The sequence below is a fragment of the Apteryx rowi genome, unplaced genomic scaffold (genome assembly GCF_003343035.1).
Source record: "Apteryx rowi isolate R43461 unplaced genomic scaffold, aptRow1 scaffold_745, whole genome shotgun sequence".
Classification (NCBI taxonomy): domain Eukaryota; kingdom Metazoa; phylum Chordata; class Aves; order Apterygiformes; family Apterygidae; genus Apteryx; species Apteryx rowi.
The window spans coordinates 178972-202743 of NW_020451033.1; the positions used below are offsets into that span (position 1 = coordinate 178972).

Sequence of the window (23772 nt, forward strand, 5' to 3'; positions counted from 1 at the left end):
CTTCCAGCCTTCAGGCACCTCTCCTGTTCTCCATGACCTTTCAAAGATGATGGAGAGTGGCTTAGCAATGACATCTGCCAGTTCAACCACCTTCACAGTGAAAAAGTGTTTTCTCGTGTTCAGACAGAATTTCCTGTATTTCAGTTTGTGCCCATTGCCTCTTGTCCTGTCACTGGGTATCACTGAGAAGAGTCTGTCCCTGTCCTCTTTACCCTTCCCATCAGGTATTTATACACACTGATAAGATCCTCCTGAGCCTTCTCTTCTTGAGACTAAACAGTCCCAGCTCACTCAGCCTCTCCTCACATGGGAGATGCTCCAGTTGCTTAATCATCTTCGTGGTCCTTTGCTGCACTCACTCCAGTAGGTCCCTGCCTTTCTTGTACTGGGCTGCCCAGCACTGGGCACAGCATTCCAGATCTGGCCTCACCAGTGCTGAATACAGGGAAGGATCACCTCCTCCAACCTGCTGACAATTCTCTTCTTAATGCAGCTCAGGAGCTTTCTTTGCCATGAGGATTCATTGCTGGGTCATGGTCAGTTTGTTGTCTACAAGGGCCTCCAGGGCCTTCTCTGCAAGCTAGTCTCCAACCAGTTGGCCCCCAGCCTGTCCTGGTGCATGGGGTTATTCCTCTCCAGGTGCAGGATTTTGTATTTTCCTTTGTTGAACTTCATGAGGTTCCTCTCTGCCCACCTTTCCAGGCTGTCCAGGTCTCTCTGAATGGCAATACAGTCCTCTGGGGTATCAACCACTCCTCTCAGTTTTGTATCATCTGCAAACCTGCTGAGGGTGCACTCTGTCCCACCACTCAGGTCATTAATGAAGATGTTAAACAGTACTCGCCCCAGTTTTGGCCCCTGGGGTGCACCACTGATGGCTGGCTTCCAGATGGACTTTGTGCTGCTGATCACAACCCTTTGAGTCTGGCAGTTCAGACAGTTTTTGGTCAGCCTCACTGACCACTTATCTAGTTTGTCTATCCCATCCTTGTGTTATGGGAGACAGTGGCAAAAACCTTGCTAAAGTCAAGATAAACAACATCCACTGCTCTCTCCTCATCCACTGAGCCAGTCATCTCTTCATAGAAGGCTATCAGATTGCTTAAGCATGAGTTCCACTTTGTAAATCCATATTGATTACTCCCAGTCACCTTCCTGTCCTTCCCATGTCTGGAAATTGTATCCAGGATTAGTTGCTCCATCACTGTCCCAGGGACTGAGGTGAGGCTGAGTGGCCTGTAGTTTCCCAGATCCTCCTTCTTGCTCTTCTTGAAGACAGAAGTGACATTTGCTTTCTTCCACTCCACTGGAATTCCCCCGATTGCTATGCCCCTTCAAAGATAATTGAGAGTGTCCTCGCAGTGACATTGGCCAACTTCCTCAGCACTTGTGGGTGCATCCTGTCAGGTCTCATGGACTTGTGTATGTCCACTTTGTTTAAATATTCTCTAATCTGATCCTCCTCCACCAAGGCTAAGTCTTCATTCCCCACCACCACCCTTTTGGTCTTAGGGGCTTGGGATTGCTGAGGGCTAGTCTTACCTTTTTGACTCTGTATTTATGCAGCTTTCAAACTTCCACACCTAATTGTAATTTGAATGAATCTGGTCCTTCTTTGTGCTCTGCAATGGATGGAAACATAAACTTTTGGACTCAAACTCACACAACTTATTTGAGTTGAAAGATGTGTATTTGTGTAGGACCGCCCAGAGCTAGGGTACATAGGTGGACTGCTGGAGGAATAAAGTGATATCTGTTGTGCTAGGAGCATACAGAGAGCAATCAGATTTAACCATTTGGTTTTTCAAGGGTGATTCTGGGTCTTCCATCAGTTTTAATGGGGAAAATATTCTTTCTGATTTCTTCTGACCTCTTGCACAATTTAAAAACAAGTGAAAATTACGTTAGGTTTACTGACTGCCCATGCACTTAGAAGAACTCAAACCCTATCTGTATTTTACTGATTTCCTTGACCTCAGATGCAGTTTACTTCATCTGTCACCATCAGACTTCTCATCTTAATACCTTGCTCCCATTTAGAAGATCCATCTGTGCTATATCATCTCTATTCTTCATTTTGGTCATTGTAAGAGTGTGAGAGAGGGGAAAGTCAGTGTTTGCAAACATCAGAGCTATCCCTCCTCCTGTAGAGCCATGATGAGAGGAGATCTCTGCAGATTATCCAAATGCAGCCTAGAAAGGGATGTAGTGATGTTATCAAAACTATAAAATAGAGAGCTAATAGTTGAGACTGCAGACACCAAGAAAAAATCTTTGATTGGCAGAATCAGACAGGAAAGAGGTCAAGAGAAACCTTTAGAGGAATGAAAGAACTCATAAAAATACATCATCCCTAAGGAAAATTAAATGAACTTTGCTTATATTCAGCTGGGCTAGACTGTTTCCACAATAAATAAGCCAGTAGTTAAGGCTGTACAACTTACATAGATATCATTTTAGTATTAGAATATATGAATAGTATTTTTATTTCTCTTAATTTTACTGAATTGAATAGAGAGCCTGCATCACTGATTTTAACAGGATTTACATAGATGCATACTGGTCTTGCATTAAGTAAAGCATATGGGAAGAATAATAGAGTTGCCAGCATACAAAAATGATTTGGCGTGATACCACTGACAGCATTAACTAACTACAGTATCTTACTTTTTTCTTGGGGAGTATGAGCAGAAGATATATCTCCTCTTAGCTGGGATCTCCTACTGTGGAAACTTTCCTTCTGCTCAGGAAGGATCATTCCAGCATCACTCTGGAGTGGAAGAGTCCTCAGACATTCAAAAGAGTACTCAGAGGCCATTTTGGACTATGGAAGTATGACTTTGGACTTCAGTGGGGAAACAGGATCCTTCCTGAGGTAATGTCAAACTAACTAGAAATAATAATTTGTTTGAAATACAATCCTCTTCTGCTGTAACATACTCTGTTTACAGCACAGAATCCATAGCCTAGGAGTTGGACCCTTGCCCAGTTGATCTCAATGGGAATTTGTGGCATGAAAAAAACATAGTTTATGTAATGTTGCATATGATAAAGCTCCTTAATGCAATCATGTTTTTATTGGCAGTAAAACACACCCCTCCTGCATGTAGCAAAGTTCTGTAGACTCTTTAGAGAGTTCTGGCATCGGTTGCTCAGATGGTATTTCTTCTCCGGCAAGCTTTTCCAGAGCCCTGCCTCAAAATCCAAGATGGTAATGTATACTTTTGGCAACTAATAAGGTGGTTAAAGTCTCTACCTCTTTTAAAGGTTGGGTAGAACTCACAGTATATTTCTCTTGGTTGCAGGGTATTAAGAATCACTTGCTGACTGCAGCACAACATTACTCAAAGAAAATTTATTGAGTGATTGGCATGACTTACAGTACAGTCAGCAGGGGTGGCAGGTAACATTTAATTACATATTTAAATGCCTATACATTTTGCTATGAACATTCAAACAAGAAAAAAAGTCACGTTTTGTTAATAACAGTAATGTCCTGTCTAGCTACTATTCCTCATTCAGGTAGTACTTCTTGGATCACAAAGCTATAATGAAAACGGTGTTCAGTCCAGACTGATGAGTTTCTAATCTTTCCTCCCTCCCTCCCTCCCTTCCTTCCTTCCTTCTCTCTTTTCCCCTTCCCTCCTTCTTTCTATAAACAGTACACAATAAACTCAAGCTTAGTTAACTGAAATAATTACATGATAAAATTACCAAATTTGTGATTAAGGCACATTGATGATGACATTCATCCAGTGCACCAGCTCAGAGAGCTGATTCAGATTTTTTTTTTTTTTTGGTTAGTTTTCATCAAGAAATTTCCACGGTCCACATCACTGCATGAACACGTAAATGTTAATACCAACACAAGTGAAGCAGAAGAAATTAATCTCTGCTACAGTGATAACAAAGATATTGGAACTTGGCTTTCTGGATGAAGCTCAGACTCTCTTAAGTCAAAGTGACAACATTACCAAACCTCATTACCTTCAAGAAATTAAGTTAAGCATGCACACACAAGTTTTGCTGAATTTCAGTCATAAACAACTCTTTCTGAGATTTAGAGAACAACTCCAGCCTCTAGACAGACTCAGTTCCATTAAACCAAAACCAGATGAACACCTACGTTAATCTGTTTTCAGCTTCTGATGAGTTGCCTTCACAGCTTCCAGGTTTTGGAGGCTTTTACTTCTACAATACTTGTTTATATCTTTAAAATTATACTTTTAATCCAAACACTTTTTAATCTCAACACCTTGATGCTTTATATATTCTGTATATAAACAGCCAATTGCTGCTTCTTACTCACTGCTGAACAGTTCTTGCAAGTGGTCTTTCTGGGTTAAGTTGTTTCCTGTCTCAACAAACTGCAGAGATAATGTTTTTAAGCTCACTTATAGTACTTAATGTGCATAAACAAAAAAAAATATTTTGAAAAATGAAGAACTATAGCACAATCTTTTCTTTATGCTCTGGAAACTATCTCTGTTTACTTGATCAAAACAAAATTAATCCAGAGTTGCTTAAAACATTGAGAGCAGAACTAAATTAAATGCTGTCTTCTCTATCACACTGCCAGTGCTGCTAAAAAATACAACTTTAGAAATAAGATGCCACAGTAACTCTCTTACACTTTAATTCCTGCAGGGCTTTTGTATTTGCTCCTCTGCAGGCTAGGATTTCTTTAGCACAGTAAGAAGTACAGAGAAGATTTTGGAGAAGGGAAAGGATAATTTATAACAGGCTACTTGACCCATTCCTCAACTAATAGGATCGATCCTACCCTCTGTGATACCTAAATGTCATGGGGAGTTAATCATCACAGCTTTTGGTCTTCACACAGTTCTCACCAGGCTTACTTCACAACAGGTTCCCTCAAAATAAAATCTTTTCTCAAATTTATGTCCCCCATCCCCTCCCTGTTTTCCTGCTGAATTAGTTCTTTAGGCTTTGTAGTGATGCATTGGGTAATTTAGCATATCAGCAGTCTACAGAAAATCAGATTTTCAAAAATGATTTTGAATATCAATTTTTCTCCCAAGACCCATTAATGTGATTGAGACTTGTGTAATCAGCTAGACTAGACAGCTTCCAAATAAGTAAATGTCTCACCTTGTTGTTTTAAATTTTCTGAACCCAGAATAGGCAGTTCTGTGTCACTTAAAAAAAAAAAAAAACTCACAAAACTTGTGAATGATATTCATAAGGTATTTAATGGCATTACATCTCTGATATCTGATGCTTTCCCTGAGTGCTCCTCAGTTTAGCTTTTTCCAGCATATTTTATTGGTTCCACATGAGTGAGCACTGGCCAATGCCAATGTTGTTCCACTGAGCAAGGTCACTACAAGGACAGTAGATGTGATCAGGGCTTGCAAATCACCTGCTGTACACAGGTTGGAAATGTAGTTGCTTGAAATTCAACTGTTCTTTCCAGAGGAATGCTTATGAGTGAGATTTGTTCTTCATCCGTTTGGGAAAATATCTACAGAATATAAATATTTGAGGGGAGGCTATCAGGGTATAAGGTTTACTTTATTATTTGTTAAGCTTACCTTTCTTAAATTCAAGATAAAATGTAAAATGATCAGTAGGACTACAGAAAAAAAGAATAGTTATTTCTTTCTTGACCAGAACCAGTTAACTTGTGGATGGAACCAAAACTAAGAAAGGTGTGAAATGAAATCTTGCTTCTGAACATTTCCTGATTTGGGGAAGCCGAAATATGGATTGAAACAATTGTGTTGGATTTTGCTCAGTTAGGAATACCAACCAAGCTGTGAGCTGTGAATCCAAACTAAGCTTGAGAGCTGGGATTTTGCCAGAGAATGATCTTTAGAAAGAGTGCGTTGTAATGATCTGTTCTAGAAACGGCATGATGCATGACGCTTTGTGCCGGAAAAGAATGAGTACTCTGCAGGTGTGATAAATCCATCTGCCATCCGTTCCAGAGGAAAGAGGAATTCTTATAGTGACCTCTATGTTGCTCCATCCTTTTAAGTTGAATTCCAAAGAGCATTCAGGCTTGGTAAGTGTCTCCACCACATTTACATTCTCTTGTAATAATTCTTTTATGGGAATTTAATCTTCCTCTTACTAGTTGGAATATATTTTAGAACCGCCTATTGCTTCGGACTGTCTTAACAGTTTAGCATTAGTAGACAGGAAGTTTATCTTTTCCACAGTTTTCTTCGCTTTTTTGTTATATTGCATCCTGCCATTCAGTAGTCACTGGCAAGTGAACAGAGAATATTGTTTGCCAATAGACATGGGGAGAGGATTTTGTAGTAATCTGTCATTTATTTTTAGCTTCATAAGGCTCTAGCTTTAAGTAACTGATTATGTAATCATCACAATCAGTATAGTTAACAAACACTGTCTTGGAATAGGTGGTGTGATTAAATAGCATTGTATTGGTCACTTTTTCAGTGAGGAAAATGATTTATTTCCAATATAATAGTGTGCTTGTGCTTAAATTTACCTTGTCAGCTACAAAACATGCCAATATCTCTGCCTTCTGGCCTTATAAATGATATGTGTACACCATAGTTAGCATATATAACCATATTTACTGCCATATTTAAGTTCAAATCTATATATAACTATACTGTGTTAAAATACTGTGTCAGACAGAAGGAGGAGGTGGGGAATCTTTACATAATTAAGTAGAACAGTAAGTCTAGATGACCTTTTTCCTAAGCGAAGGGAATGGTGTGTTTAGTTACCTGTGATTCTTCAGCCCAGATATTCAGCTTTCCATTTACAAATGAGTCTACTGGGGCCAGTCTTCAACCTGCAACCAAAGCAAGACTTAAACTAACCCTTCTGTATTACCTTGTATGAGCTGCTCTCCCTGTGCACCACTAATCCCTACTCCTCATGGTGCCACTGGCCAGTTAGTTGCAGGTATTAGGAACTGAACCTGGGACTTGTCAGCTGTGACACTTGTTCTGAAATGACCTATTGCCTGATCTTGGCAAGGGAATGCTTGTGCTTCTCTTCATTTGTCTTTCCTGGCCTAGTTCAGACTTATGTGTTAGGGTGAGAGGAGCTGTGGCCTACATGGACCTATTTCTCTCCACTGACTATCAAGGAAGGTAGGCTGAGCCAAAGAGATGTGCACTTAGTGAGAGAAATCCCCCATCTTATCTGATCTCTTAACATTGCTAAGTCTCAGGATCAAAGACTCACTGAAAGTTTATTTTCTAGCATCAGCAGTAAGTAACTGATGCACAATCACAATATCAAACTGAAGCAAAGATTCTTGAAGCCAGACTAACATTTTTGCTGCTTTTACAGGAAAGAAGGCTCATATTCATCATTCATCTTCTGTGTAAGTCTCTTTTCCCATTCTGTCAAGAGAAGGCTGATGTATTATACATGGGATAGCAGTTTTGGTTTCCTCTCTGCCCATTTTGTCACCCTGTGATCACAGAACTTGTTACTGACTTAGATGAAAATGCAAGTGCTGGAAGAGTTTCAGCAAGCTACTGCTCAAGGGATTGCCTTTGTGCAAGTGAAATGAGGTAAGGAGGACGTCTGGGCTTTCACACAGTTCACCAGTTCCCTAAGAGCTTCACTAGGATCCAGGCTTCTGCGTTCTTCTAGTAGATGTCCGAGATCAGCAGCAATGCTTCATTTGAAGACCTGGCCACAGGTAGAAGTAATATTTCCCCTTTTCTTATACACTGAGTTTTTCCATCAAAGGAATGTTTTTGATGTCTTATAGATTTAAAAACCCAAAAAACAAATCATGGCTATTAGTGGTCTCCCAAGACTTGGGGAGAAGAAGCAAAACTGTAATGTTCATGAGAAGAAATTCAGCTGAAGAGTTTCCATTAACTACGACTAACAACCTACAGTAACTGTCATAGCACTGAGTAGACATCAAAATTTTCTGTGAAAGTAATGCAAGCCTGGAAGAGGAAGACTGTGAGAGGAATGGGTGGGTCATGCATGGTACTTGTACTAAAAGCCTTTAGTGATTTTCAAGGAAAGACTGAAAATTCAGCCGGCTGAAAATTCATAGTGTAAGAATGAAATTTCTGTTTGCTTATTGATCTATTTTATCTTGATAGAGTACGATTTAAGCTTTGTCCTGTTGTTTTTGAACTTGTATGTGTGTGTGTGTATACATATTTATAAAATGTATATATAAAAATATAAATTATATATGTAAATGGGTATATCTATACATAAATACATTAACCAAATGCATTTGACCAGAAAATTACATCATTGTTGATCAAATGGAGAAGGAGTAACTGTTTGAAACCAAATGTAGATATAGAAATTGCTCAGAAACCTTTCTGAGATTGGGGGAAAAAAAAACAAATTGCAGTGTAATGTATCATATACACTATAAAATAGATGATTATTCTAACTACCACTGTATAGCAAATTTCTCAGTTATTTAGTAACATATCAGATATTCTGCACTCATGGGAAAATTCAAAACATCCTTCGTAGTCTCCAATGACCTTCCAGATACTCGGTTTTACTGGAGCATGCATCTTCCACATTTTTTTTCCAAGTTACAAGGTTTAGCATGATATTTGAAATTTCCAGCACACATTTATACATAGGCAGCTTTTGCCTATTTCATCTTGTGCCCACCTAGTCCTTCAGCTTACGAAGCTTTTATAGAGAGCAAGCAACCATGTTGTGTGTCAGCCTTTTTTGATAAGCTAAACAAGATACTATATCAGGTTACTTCTTTGGTCAAACCAGTCATAGAGTGTCTATTTATTTGTCCCTGAAGGCCAGTGCCAGAGACTATCAAACCTTGTGTAGTTTGAAGGGTCATACTTCAGTGGAAAAGATGGGGGGGGGGGAGGAGGAGTGGGAATAACAGTTATTTTAGCAGATGCATCACAAACATAGCTTTTAGGTGGGTTATCACTTTGCCAGCTATTGATAAGTACAGAACACAGTCGCGCATAAATACATAACACTGTATTTCAAAGTCTAGAAGCTAATTGCTGTCTTTAAACACATGCCAACAACAAACTCCTGCAGCGTATATGCAAACCACTCTAAACATGTTTTCTTTTTGTTTTAATTAAGACATTTGCATGTCCATGTTAACTCTGTTCTACGTGTACTCTTTAGTCTCTGTTCTCAATAGGCACTGTTGTGAAGGGCAAAGAATAGCAGTTGTGTTATTTGGTAAAAGTTGTTTTTGCATACCTTGTTAAAATGCCAAATACACAACACTTATATGACAAATACTTATATGATCAGATAAGATAAAAAGATCTTGATGCTGTCCAGAACCAAGTGACAATCAGCTGGTGATATCAAAATGCAGGGACTAGTTTTCATTTGCTCCTTGAATTAGCTTTATGTCAAAAGACCTTTTAAGGGACACTTCCATTTCAATTACTAAAGTTGCTGACTTAGCCCACATTGTTCAGGCCTGAAGATTTCAGGTATGCACTAACTGCTTTTCTCAGTGAAACTAATTTGCTTACCTTTTCTTGTCAAGGTTTTAATTTGGACCCAAGTGTCTTCAATTTAATTGAAAAAAAAAAATCAGTCTTTCATGGAAGCCTACTGGCTTATCTTCATTTAATAATCAGATGTGTAATTGATGTTCAGATATAGCTTAACTGGGAAAATTGCAGCATTTTGCCTATGTGTTGTTATTTGAATACTGAAATTGCAGCTTCTTTACTATATATATAGCAACTGATTCCTTGAGGGCACACAAATCCTTGCTTGACCTTTTGAAGTGAATTAGCGACAGACTCCAACGGTTGGTGTTTTGATGTAAAGGTTGCAATGAATGCCATCTGTCGGACAGCAGAATGGTTTAATGTAGGTCTCTTTTATATCAGGTACTCTCCAAGTTGTGGAGGATATTCTGGGGGTTGTGCTGCAGCCCAGTCTGTGTATTCCAGTGGAAGGAAGACAATTTGCCTTCTTATGACTTGATGAGAAAATCCATCCAAAAGCTGAGAAATACTACATTCTCCACTCTTTTCACAATTTGCAAGAGATTCCCTTATGACGCCTGGCTGCGCTGTGTGAGGGGTTGCTGAATCCTGCAGCCCAATCGAGGTGAGGCTGCTGCAGCTCCATATGCTCACGTCCCACCAACAGTGAGGCTGAGCGCATATTCCTGACTGGCACAGGCACACACACAGACTCTACATACACATGTACATATGTGGCTACCACACGGACAGACAACACAACGCTCACACAAACACAAACTGCACCAATGGCCTCATCCTGGTCTCCTCTCTGGCTGATCAAGATGAAAGCCTAGGAGTGTAAACAGCATATACATATATACAGTGTTGATCCCTCCAGCAGCTGGCAGTAGACTCAGTCTATCCAGTAGCCGGCCCCTGGATCCCCAGTCTCCCCAGCTGCTGGCACTTGGACGCATGAACCCCGGGGCCCCACTCCAGTTGTACTCAGATGCCCTGCCACATGTGCACACACGTGCCCTATGGATCCCTCCAGTAGCTGCTGTTAGACACCCAGTCCACCCACTGCCTCCACCCTGGATCCCCTGGTCTCCCCTCGCCTTGCCCACAGACACACTCACACAGGTGTGCCCGTTAGCTGGTCCAGACCTGTGGCCCCACCAGCTGACCCCAGCAGACCCCCAGGGTCTCTCTACCGTCCAGGCCAGACTTATTACAGCTGCTTCAATACCTGGATCCCAATCTGTTATCCAACTTGCTGGCTAGTCCAGCCTGATATTTGCTAGCAATCACATGCTGATGTGTGTACCCATGACATGCGTGTGCTCCAGCCCCTCTGGCCCCTCTGCTCACCAGAGCCCACAGTAGAAGTCCAAGACATCGTCAGCCTTTTCTCTGTCTCCTGTTTCCAGGACCCACTTAGTCAACGCAAACAACTCCCTCCCCTTTGCTTCTCAGTGTTGAAACACTACCTAAAGTCTAGTAATAAGAATTCAGCAAAGCAAAAAAGTGTATTTGATACAGAACTGGGAGAAGAACAAGAATATTTGCAGAGTACGGCACAGGAGCTGGATTACCTTCCCTCACAGAATGCTTCCCTAAGAGGCTCGTGTTGGTCTGCAACCTTTTTTTATCAAGCAGTCACCTCACAAGGGGGTTTCCCACTGCTGTTGGATGGTACCTGATAGCTCCTCATGTTTAAAGGTGGAATCCTCATTCTTCACACACTAGGTTGGAGTAGAAATACCATATTACCAAACCAAACTGATTTGGGTTTCTTTGTTTGCTTGTTTTTGCCCTGTGTTGAAATAAAGTGGTAAAAGGCCATGACTATGCCAGTGGATAGAGAGAGTCTTTCTTTAACAAAATCATAATGATACAAATAATAGTTCTCTGAATCATCTACATCTCAGAGAGGGTGTCATGCTGTCATGCTATGAAGGTTCGATAGCAACGACTGAGACAGTAATATAATAATAATAAAAAAGATGTTTATTTCCTCACATAAGTTCTTGGATTAGTAACATCCATTAAAATAATGCGATTACTAATTTAGGAAGGATAACACAAAACCATCAGTTACTAATTTAGAAAGGATAACCTGAAACCATCGATTACTGCGTTATTAATTGGAAGGACTGCTTATCCCTACTTGAAAGCTTTCTTGTTCACTCTCCTAGTGAGAGGGCTCTCAACCTCGAGGAGTTACCTTAACCCAGCGTCCCAGGAAAAGGGGAGGGGGGGGATACTCACGGTCCAGCCGGAGAGGATGGTCAGGTCACGTTCCGTCCCTGCTCAAACTCTCCTAGCTGCCAAGTCTCTTTTTATACGGCTGGGGCTCTGGGCAAACACTGCTTTTGCTGACTTTTAGCAAGTTTCACAATCACAGGACTGTTTGTTTGTCTGCTTGGGAGGACCCTGCTAGCGAGGCAAGACCACAACACCTCCGTACTGCTTCTTCCCTCCCCGGGGGGGGCCGGGCAGATTCCAGGTGGCAGACTTCACTTCTCCAGTCTTGTTAATCATTCCGCAACCTTGCGCGTATCAGTCCTTGCGCCTATCGGTTGGTAGACTTAAGTCCTCTGTTCAACAGCTTTGTGCATGTCAGCTCTTGTGCTATCAGTTCTTCTGCATATCAATTGACAAACTTCAGTCCTGTTAACTCTTCACTCGCCCGTCAGAGGGTAAACTGATTTCAAACTGGACTAAAAATGTTCATCTGAGTGCACCAGCTATTGACGATGACACCCTCCGAACTCAAACACAGAGCAAAAGGGTTAAGATGTTTGCTCTCATTATTTATCTAATGCATTTAGATTCATCTAATGCATTAAAATTTAATGTTTTTTTGTTGTGTCAGCAGCCCTTAAATCCAAATATATGAAAGAAGCACATGGTACCAACCTCTTTTTATCCTCTTCTCTTCATACTGGTCCTGAAACTGAAATTATTTCAGGTGAAGGAGAAATCCTGTGTTGACTTCAAATTGGAGCATATACTGCGTTAACTGTTATTATGTAACTAGTTCTATTTTTACTAAAGCATGTCTGTGCTACAGTAGCTTTCTACAAGCAATGTGTATAAATGAAGTGTTTTTGAAAAACTCAGTTTTGAAATATAATTTTTGCCATCTATAAATGAATTTCAGAAAAGGTCTTAAGTAAAATCAGTTTTAGAAGGTAGTGTAAAACCTAAAATACTTCTTTTCTACTATTTATGCCAGAATATTTTCTGGTTTGGATATTCACTTTTTGAAGAAATATTTGAAAGCAAATGCAGAATCTAATTTGCACTTTAAACACTTAAGGCAGATATTCAAAGCATGGCAATGCACAACCAAATAAATTAAGGAGGTTATGTATTTCAGCATATTTGGTCAAGATTATCAATAAACAAAGTTATAGTTCCTGGAATGAGAGACCAGAATACTAATTTCTGAATTTTCATTAACTGCTGTCCTGAGAGAATAAGAACAAATTGGACATCTGTTGAATTAGCATTAGAGCGGTATGACTGGGTAATGCACTCCAGAAAAGAGTAAGGGAAATCTTAAATGAATTTTCAGGAAAGTATTTTTACCATGCTTGCAGATCATAAAATCAACTGGAAGATTTTGTCTTCTAAAATGAAAAAAGAATATTTAAAAAAATATATTATCTTAAGAAATGAAAATGGGTCACTGAGTGAACGCAGGAACCACATGCTTTTTCAGCTGAAGAGACATAGAGCTGCTTTTCATGCTGCAGTTTTATAAAAGCTGTCACTCACGTAAAAGCACAAGGACAATCTGACAATGTTAGCAAGCCATTAGTTGTGTAGTTACATAACAATGCTGGATTGGAGGAGCTTTATGCCACCGTTGGACACTTGGCAGCAATTGCTCAGCTGCTGTCTACACAGTGTCTTCAGTGCATTTCTGAAGGGCAAAAGATGTCTCCTTCACCTAATAAATATGTCTTTGTTCACTGTAGACAAGAGAACCATTTCCTCTGTTAGGCAAATTCCCCCCCCCCCAAAAAAAAAGAAAAAAATCTTTCTTTGAACAAGGAGGACTGAAATGAAGAGGTTAAAAACACTCGTCTGAATAGTTTACCCTGCCGATCATTGGCATTACCCTTGTAAGTAAGGCATATATGTGTGAGGGAGGGCTGCAAAGCTGGGTACACAGACTGTAGGCTGGCTGCAGTTTCCCTTATCAGACAGGATCTAGCTAGTGCAGAATTAATTTGGAAACAGTTTGATGTCCTTATTCAGTGCCAGATCCAATGAAGGCCTAATGCAGGCTTTAGCTTGAAAAGAGGACCTTCAAATGAAAGTCGTGATCTAGATAGCTCCTGTTCTGCTGTCACCCAACATGGGGAAGATGCCTGGCCCAGGGTAAGTTAAAGTTTCCCAGAGAGATAGACATAGCTTCCTACAGCTGCCCTGCACTCTGCAAGCGGATGCTTATCTCCTGCCCTGGTTCATGTGATACGCAGAGCTGTGGCAGGAGGCCTCCTTTGCCATCAGGGAGCAGCTTCAGCAAGTCGAGCAGGGTGCAGCAGCCAGGGCAGCTCTCCAGGATCCAAGCCCGCTGAGGCTGAGATTGGCTTGGAGCGTCCTAATCAGGGTGGGCAGAGGGGGATCAGGACCATTGCGCTACTGTCACCACTGCTGCTTCTTCACAAGAAACCTGCCAGTTCCTCCTGGGTTGCGGTTCACACTGGATTGTCCTGAAATAGCACTTCTGAATTTCCTTGATGTACAGACAGCTCCAAAGTAATTCATGGGAGGTGCTGCTAAAAAACACAAGGATACCTAGCATGGATGGTGTCATGTTGTGGAAATGTCCTCATATCATAATTTTAGTTCATCTGAATTCTGAATAATCACTCAGAGTATCTTCTTTCAAAAGCAGTATTTATTTTTTCATCAAGATAAGACACATATTACATATGGCATAGAGTAAAAAATACTGCTAGAAAAGTTGCATTTAACTGAGATAACAAAAAATATATATATATAAATTGCACTTGAGGAAGTAGGCTCTATCCCAGAAGAATATACTGAATAAAAAGCTAGTGAGTGGCTTTGAAATAAGAAATCTATTTGAGTTTCCGTTGAAAATTATATTTATTTGGGGCGGGGGGGGGGGGGTGTCCATTCCACCAATAAAGATGAAACAGATTAGCTTTTTTAACAACATTGTTTCTTAAGTTAAAACAATACATAAACAACATAGCAATTATTACAAAGACAAAGAGAAAATAAAGGTGTGGAAAAACATCTCTGCAATTTCTGTCAATAAATAAAAAAACAACAAGTTTTGCTGATATTTGATTTCATCAGGGACACTGCAGCCTGATGCTTGGGATCTGAAAGCTTTATTTATTTCACATGTATATTATATCCCCCACACTGCAACACAAAGTCCATACTTGAACCCTTTTCTGCGTTGGCCTGGAGCACAGAAGTCACTGTCTTTGCAGGAGATGGCAGCAAGAAGCAGTGACTTCTAGTCAGGGGTTCCCATTCATTGCTATGTATCCTGGGAGAAAGACTTTAAATTTTCTGACAGGTTTAGCTTATATTTAAGAAAATTAACCCCAAATTAAGCAAGAGGACAATCCCTATTATACCAGTCTCTTTTTTCTTTACAGCTGAATTTCTCTGCTGGGCTCTGGCATCCACTGCTGCCTGTATCTAATTCAGTTAGTTGGTTAGTCTCTAAAATGGGCATTCATACCATCTACTTTTGGGTATCTGCCAGAGAGAGAGAAGCTCCCACACCGGGTGACTTGAACCTGGGGGTCTACAGAATGCTTTGGAAGAGCCTCTCGCTCTCTCCATTGTCTGTAGAGGTAACTTAGGCCCCTAGCCACAGCTGTACCCCTAAAATTAGGTGGGTAAATACCCTCCAGAAATACGCCGCAGATATTCACACTGGAAACTGGATGAACATGTATAAATGCATGGGAGATGCGAGGCACAGTGGATGCCTGGTACACATTTTCCCCTGAGGGGTGGGAATCAATGGACCACCCTAAGCAAAAAGTCATACAGAATTGATGTGTCCTACAACCAATGACAAATATTAGGCCAGAGGGCTTTGCGGACCACATTGGCGCACCATTCAGTCAGGAATAGCTATTAGAGAGAGTGTATTGTCTCAAAAACAATCACTAGTGTCAGGGTCTCAAATGCAAACTTTTTCCAAAATTAGCTAAAAGTTATGGAAGGGCTGGGTCAATCTTGCTATTAAGCTAGAGACAGGAAAAGAATGAAGTCTTTTTAAACAGCTCTGAAATAAGAAATGAAGCTGGCAATCTTTGGTTACAGGGCTGTTCTTTTAACGTGAATTGCTTTGAAAAATGATGAATCACTTCCCAACTCAGCATTCAAGTGCATTTTTAAATAGACATCTGGGAGCCAGAGAGAAAAAAATAATATAAATAACAAAAAACCCACACATTTTGAATCTCAAATGTTAAAGTACAGGAAATAAAGTAATACAACATTTCTAAGGGATGCTTCAGGAAAGTTTTGCTAAAATTATAAAAGATAGAGCACTCATAAAATACTTGAGTTGATAAAGAGACTAAGTTATAACATTAGGGCACTTTTATTACTAAATTGTAGATTACTGAGACAGAATGGCTTAAAGGCTCTCAATATTATAGCATATGCCAGATTCCACTAATTATGACACACTATTGTCAAACTACTTCGCTCTTTCCGAGAGGCAGAAACACAAGAGGCAACACACACAAAATGAACTGGTGCAGCCTGTGCCTGCTATTAAGTATAAAACCTCAGCCATTAAATGTGCCACGCCATTCTATCTATTACATTCATGACCAAAAGTCTAATTCTATTCCAGACTTAAAACTGCCTGTAATTTACACCAAACAACTTTTGGAGCAGTATTTTAAAACCTTTAAAGCTAGTTTGGAAGGACCTCTTTTTCCTTTTTCAGCTAGAGCACTTTCATAATATTTTAATAGATATAGGAAGCTATGCTGTAGCTTTTAAAGTGCTTGTTTATTACGAGGTGGTGTTTAATCATATTCTTTTTGTGGAAGTTAATAAATGATGCACATTTTCCATGACAGACAGACATGGCTTAATGAGCTAATATGCCTCAGCAAAATGCAATCAAAAAGAAATTCACTGTCAACAGTTTAACCATGGCAATACACATAGCTGAAATCAGACAACTAACCTCAGATAACTAAGATTAATGGATATATGAAGAAGTTATAATATTCCTTATTTGAAACAAACAAACAAACAAACCCCAAACCAAATAGTGCTAATTAAATCTCAAGCACAGTTTTGTTTCCCAGTAACTCAACTGCAAAACGAACCAATATTTTCAACAAAGTGCCCTATCCCCATTGCCTGCTCGGGGAAACACGGTACTCCTTGAACTACAGTGAGGAAAAGAACGTGTGAGAACTGTCTCTCACTTTTCATATTGAGGGGGCTCATCCTGGGAAACTGTGGGCAACTGCAGGCAAATAGCCAGAGACCAGTCCAGGGGTAAGGTGACCAGAATAAGCTCCAGCACACGTGGATTTATCTGGGGCCTTGGCAGGAGCCCTCCTGTTACCATTCTCAAAGAAACCTGGATGATGGTTCCTGCAGTATCAGAGCATCAGTGCAGAAGTACCGTCCTCCGCACCCCCCTGCAACTGTCAGTGCCCTAGCTCATGCAAAGCATTTACGAATTTCAGCACTTGATTTGCCTGAGCACAAACAGTGAGTTTTGATTTTACTGGTGCTCTATTTCATGTAGTCCTGGATTTTCCTCATTATATCTCACTGTATTGGAAAGGAACACTGGAAAGTTCCTTTTGGGAGCTGGATTAAGCATCGTGTATTTTTATGGGACCAAATTCTGTCTTCATTTACACCCTCAAAACTCTACTGACAACGGAGTTGAGCAGGTAGAAATGATAGCAGAATTTGAGTGTAGGGACCTGTTGAGTGAGAGATGTGCAGAAACACCATGTTATTTCCTTGCCAGCTACCACAATTAGCTACACAACTTTTGATTAATTTTATTAAGCATTGTGAGGTTAAGGCCAATAAGTGAGCTTTGAAAATCTCAACACTCAGAATCTAGCTATAGCTAAACATAATCCTATATTCTTGGATGCTGATATATAATTCTATGATATACCTGTTTAGCTGCCATGGCACTAACCAGCACAGCTATGCTGAAACACAGCGATCATTTTTGCTAATTGCAAAGGCAGGCTAGTAGCAAAGTTCAAATGATTAGTGAGTAAAGGTCCTCAGAGCAATCCTGCTTAAAAGTAAATGTCCGGTAAATTGCAATTAGCATGTCTTGTTGTATCCTCTTTTTTATCGGGGTGGTCTTGAACTGCAGATACAATCACAACGCTCATGGTGATCCAGCTGTATATCTATTAAGGCCATGTTGTTCCTGGTTCTGCCTTTCCTTCTGGGATGCCCAGGCTCCGGAATGAATTTCAGCACCTGAGAGGATGAAGGAAAATGTGCCTTTTAGAAAACTCTGTTAGTGATTTCAGGATGAAAGTATCAGGGCCCTGAGGGCACTAACAGGCCGTAATTGTCCTGACCAGCCTCACCAGAGGCCTCCACTCGCATCCCCTGCCCATTGGCCCATACTCCTTGGACTGCTTCTCTGAGTTTCCTTTCCTCCTTTCCCAGTTCAAATATTCCTCCTCCTTTCCTGCCCCATCTCCCAGAGACATCAGGCTGTGTTAATTCATCCCTTTCCCCTCTACTTCTTCATCCAACAGGCCGGACTGGAAATGCAGCTTTGTACATGTCACTGACACAATGAGTTTGCTGCTTCCCTACTTCTCCCACACCATTTGTTATATTTCTATGAATTCAGCTGTCCAGTTTATTGGGGCAGGGTCTGTTTACTCTTGTCCATACCTGGAAAAATGGGGTCCAATTCTAACAAGGTCCTTGGACTCCTGAAACATTGATAAAAATTTTCTAGCTAAAACAATGGAAAGCACTGTTCACAGACAAAGCAGAGTTAAGAGTGAGTCCACTCGGTCATACTACTAGTGCTCTTATCGTTGTCATGCTGGAGGCCAAAGCTGCTCATATACACCTGTACACTCTCAAGATAGAGTAATCTGTCTTTGCATTATATGTTTTGGGGGGCCTTTGATGCTATCTTGGAGGCCAGACTTTATTTTCTGTTAATTTGGACAAATTTTTGTTATACTTCCAGCATTTTTTTTCACTCTGTGAAACCCTTCTGCATTGTTTGTCCTGGAGCTTTGACAGATTGGCTTATTGCCTACATCAGGTATCTTTACCTCATGCAATTCCCTAATCGTGTTCAGAATTGCCCCTTTGCATGCTAATTATCAAGCATGTTTCTTTTGGTTTGTCTTTGCAGCCCCATGCATATTTGAATGGCTCAGCCCCTTCCCTCAGTTGTATAATGTTTCTGCTCTAAAGAACAAGGAATATTTTTTAAAATGCAGTTTGAAATTTCTGAAGCACATATCATTAGAAGTGGTCCAAAAATAAAATGCCTGTGGGAGGTGGAAGGAGATGAACGAAACTTTGGGATCTCAGTATGCAACTTTTGTTGGCTTCCCTTAAAAAATCTGTGCCTTAATTCAAACAATTTCTTAAGACAGGTTACTGTGAGAGGAAAAAGAAACAAAGCAACAATGACATCCTCGGGAATGTGGTTATAGTAAAAGAGGCTTCTGAAAAAAATGCTTTCTAGTCAAGAGAATCCACAGACCCCTGCAAAGGAGGGTTGGGGGATATAGGTTATAAAAAAGATGAACAAGAGGCAACAAACACAAGTTGCAACAAGGGAAATACAATTTGGGCACATGGATGAAAATTCTTCATGACAAGAGTGGTTAAACACTGGAACAGGTTGCCCAGAGAAGTTATGGAATCTACATCCATGGAGGCAGTCAAAACTTAACAGGACAAGGCCCTAAGCAACCTCCTCTAACTTTGAAATTCTCTCTGCTTAGAATGGGAGATTGGATTAGATGACCCCCAGAGGTACCTTCCAACCCAAACCATTATATGATTCTACGCTGTGGATATGTGGAAAACAACTATAATTTCAAGTCCTATCTCATCTTCTGTGATAGTGTAAATATGTAAATCATGAACTGGAAAAAATTGGGAAGGACTAGGAATCTGCATATGGGCACGCTTCATGAACCCACTGTTGGAAGCTGAGTCTCTGCATAAGAACTCATATCCCCATCAGCACGGTAGCTCAGAATGAGGGGAGAGAATTCACTATTTTGTTTCATTAGTTTGTTCTCTTCTACAAGTTTAAATTTGTAAAGTTGTGGGAAGAAGAGTTATCCTTTATATGCCTACAGTAGTTAAGCAGAAGAGGTAATAATTTCAAACTTCTGTCCTGAAACTCAAGTATTAATTTTGATTAAGTACAACAAATGAGTTAAGACTAACAACACTTTAACTTTCTTAAAGCATTTTTCTTCCTGACTCTCACAGTACATTGCAAAGCAGGTTTTACCTCATTGTCCATCTTCTATAGCTACAGGTCCAAAACTGATTTGCTCAAGGCTCCACAACAGAACACTATAAAAATTGCCAGTGGCATTATCTGCCCTTTCCACTCTACCTCAGCACCTTGATATCACTTATTTACAGATGGGGAACAGGACACAGAGAAAGCAAGACTGCAGATCCACAGGTGGGTGCAGATAGTTGCGCTGATTCTGGTGATTGTGGCCTAAGTCACTTCAGTCCACACACTGATAATGTACTTGAACTAACATGTCTCATCTCTTGGCAGGCTATTGAGAATTGTGCTAACTTGGCCTAGCAGCTTCTAGATCATTTAGAATTGTCTTGCTTCTGATTCAAAGGATGGAGAAAAGTCTGCCTTGTCTATGACCTGCCACTCTGGTCAAGTAAGGAATGGGATCTAAATCACCTTTATTTATTTATCTCAGCCACATCTTTTGCCTTGAACAAGACGCCTCCTCATTCACAGATCATGCTGTCACTCAAGTAAAAATCCCCTTTTTTTTAACAAAGTAATTTTTGTTCTTCGACCTCAAAACATCATACAAGAACTGAGATAGTCTTGGGAAGGAGAGGAAGAATAAGGGGCTGGATACCAGATACACAGAGTATTGGCAACTTCAACAGAATTAGAAAGTCCCAAAAAGTAAGTCTCAATGACTTGCCAAAGGCTAACCAGGAATTCTGTGCAAAGCTGGAAGTGGAAAGGAAGGCAGGTGAGTTGCCTTCATTACAAGACCATTCTTTCACCACTGTAATGCCTGGAGCGTAGAAAGGCCATGGGACGTAACAAAAGTGATGGGCACTGAACACAGTCTATTATATTTTCCTCCATTTTGTGACAAAATTCATGTTCAATCTATGTAACACTGAAAGGAAGGATGGTGCAAGGTACAGATGCAGTGGTTTAGCCTGTGGGGAAGATGTGATTATTTTTCCCTGTTAAAAATGCAGGGATATGCCAATTTTGTAAAAAAACAACAACATTATAATGTGTTTGAATTGATTTCAAACACTGACTGCCTCAGTATATGCAATAAATCCTGACGGACATGACGACAACTCACTGGACTACACTGACATCCAAAAAAAAGGAACTGAACCCAATTGGACTGCTGAGATTATTTCAGAGCTCAAAATAAACTGCATCTTCAAAGGCACTTTTTTCAAGAAAACATAGTTTTAAAATCAAGTACAGCTGCTGGAGCTGAACCTATGATAAAATTCTTTATTTAAAGAAGCCTTTCATCAAAATCTGACAATTTCAGATGACTGGCACTTTGCAAGATCATGGGTAGGTAGATCTGCTTTTTTCAATTGAGAGGAAATAAAAGTATATGCAATGTGATGAGAGCAAAGATGTGGGCTGTATTTAAGCTAACAGACCTCCTGACAGCTTTGGGACTTTCCCTGTGTTTTATATTAAGAAACATGAGAACAGTATATGGGCTTTTCTGATAAGAGTAGAAAAATGAATTGGCAGACACTTCCCCAGACAAGACAGGAAAGCAGTGTTTGAACACAGCTGAAACTGGGCTGCTTTAATAGCTGATCACAGAACTGATGTTCAAAGCTTTCAGTCTAGCTTCCATCTAATAGTTTTAGTTTCAGCTAAATACAAGAGTATTGAAAAGAATCAGGAAGTGAGGCCATTTCTGGTGACCACAGTAGTTGAAAGAAAACTTTTACTCTGGAAATAGTGTTGTTTATTCATTACATGGTCAGTCCTTAAAGGTGAAGAACTGCTGAATTAATGAAAACAGTTCAAGAAACTGTGCTCAGGACAAATTTATTGCTTCTTGTTTTGATAAGATCAGTAGCATTGCTGCTGTAAGAAAATATGGATATGAGAAAGAACTGGAATGTTCAAAAGGTTTGGTTTTGGTGTGAGAAAAATAAAGGAATGGGCTTGCAGTTTTCAAATTAAAGGATCAATGCCCATCTGTATTAATCAAAATCTGGTGCCTCAGATGTTCAGATCATTTCCTTACAAAGAGTATATAACTACAGCCATATCCCCTTCATCAAATGCTGAATTAATTATGGTCATATAACCATTGAACTAAAGAAAAAAAACAAGCCAGAAGACGCAACATCAGAGCTGGATTTGGTGCTTATAAGCAGTACAAAGAAAAAAGGTACTGTGGCCTAGTAACATTTCTCCTGCAGATGACTCCATAGAAGAACACTAATATGCTATATGTCATTTTTCTTTGTAGATATGCCTGAACATCAGAGAAGTTTCAAGGTCAGGTGACTGTGGCAACTGCATACTTTTCCTTGGGGGTGGTGGTGAATGAAATAGAAAGAAAATGCTTAGATATTTTTCCCTGCCAGTAATCTTGCTCTTCGATTATGCATTGAATTTGGATGCCAGATTCTGAAGGACTCTAAACTAGAGGACAAAAACATAACGACCAGCATCTGGAAGCTGAAGCCAAAACAACTCAAACTGAAATAAGGCACAAGTGTTTAAGTCAGGCTGATTTATCACTTGAACAGCCTTCCAAGGAACTGTGGGGTTTTCAGTCTCAGCCTGAGGACATGAAAAAATTAACGCCTTTCCAGAAGGTATATAACGCAAGTTTTGGGCTTGTTTTAGGGGCAACAGGCTGCTCACTAATGCCTGTGGAGCACAGGAGGTGACGGCGAATGGCCCAGTAGTTCCCTCTAATCTCAGCCATCTATAAAAGCACTCTAATTTGGTATGAGTGGGGGAGGAGAGCAGAGCAGAGCGGTGATTGCTGTTGGGGAAAGGACACACCTGCAGATGGCATGTTCACCCCAACCTGTACCTCAGCATTTCTCCAGCAGAAGCAGCAACAAAGGGGCAACTCCAGAGAACGATTCACCTGAAACACCCACCTCTGAATGTGGTGGTGGTGCCTAGCTTTTTCTGTTACCTAGGAAAGCAGCCCAAAGGCTGGACTCTCAGCTTTAGATGGTTAGACCCAGATGAGGTGAACTACTCCCTCCAGCATCCCCTGAGGTTCTTGACATATATTTTTTACCTTTGAAGTCAAGCGTACATTTAGCCATGAAAATCTGTGATGGCTGATTTTTGTTCTAATAAAAAGCAAAGAATAAAATGGAACCTGGCTAACAGTTCTAACAAAAAGGTGTAGCTAGTTGCTAATACCCATTTTTTATTTATCTTTTATTTTATTTATTACTATTTATTAGTACCAACCCTAGTAATATTCTTTGTTAGATTATTGATCAGTACTTTAAATGCAAATAAAAATGTGAAGCCCAGTTCAAAACAGCTCATTTTGCCTTCTCATAAGCCTAAGAAGATCAAAAATGATCAATAACATAAGTGCAGTTTACCAAATATTTGCTTAGCTGTACATTCCAGTGACTGAGGACAGAGAGCAAATCTGTATGCAATTTTAGGTAGGTAAATTTGTACTTTGCAGAACTTGTTTTAACCTACAGCTGTGCAGCATTATCTAATCTCCCTCTGCTCATCTAAAAATACCATCATTCTAGCATGCAAACCAAATTGTATTTGCCTGAGATTCATGAAAGAGGAAGCATCAAAAGTGCAAAACACTTAACACAGATTCAAGTTCTGATACGGATGGGAAATCTCACTCTACAGTTTTTGAAAGTTATCTAATCCAAAGTTCACACATAGTTCAGCTGTGCCCTTAGCATAAGAAATAAAGCATGGTGGGAATGTGGTTCATAACTTAGGATAAGGACCTTTATTCTAGTAGGAAAATAGCCTAAAATAACAACACAGACCCAAAGCTGTATTCTTTCTTAATAGAAAGGAACAAATAGAAAGGATCATTTTGCTAAT

At 40.1% G+C, this 23772-nt stretch overlaps 1 protein-coding gene across 1 annotated transcript in view; it reads right to left on the bottom strand.

The window, feature by feature from the left end:
• Positions 1 to 17084: 17084 nt before the first annotated feature.
• Positions 17085 to 23772, bottom strand: part of PDGFD (platelet derived growth factor D) — a 62988-nt gene continuing 56300 nt past the window's right edge. The window contains exon 8 of the mRNA XM_026087945.1: positions 17085 to 17921. Coding sequence (XP_025943730.1) covers positions 17787 to 17921 — 135 coding nt within the window. The 3' untranslated portion in view covers positions 17085 to 17786. The remainder of the gene's footprint in view (positions 17922 to 23772) is intronic.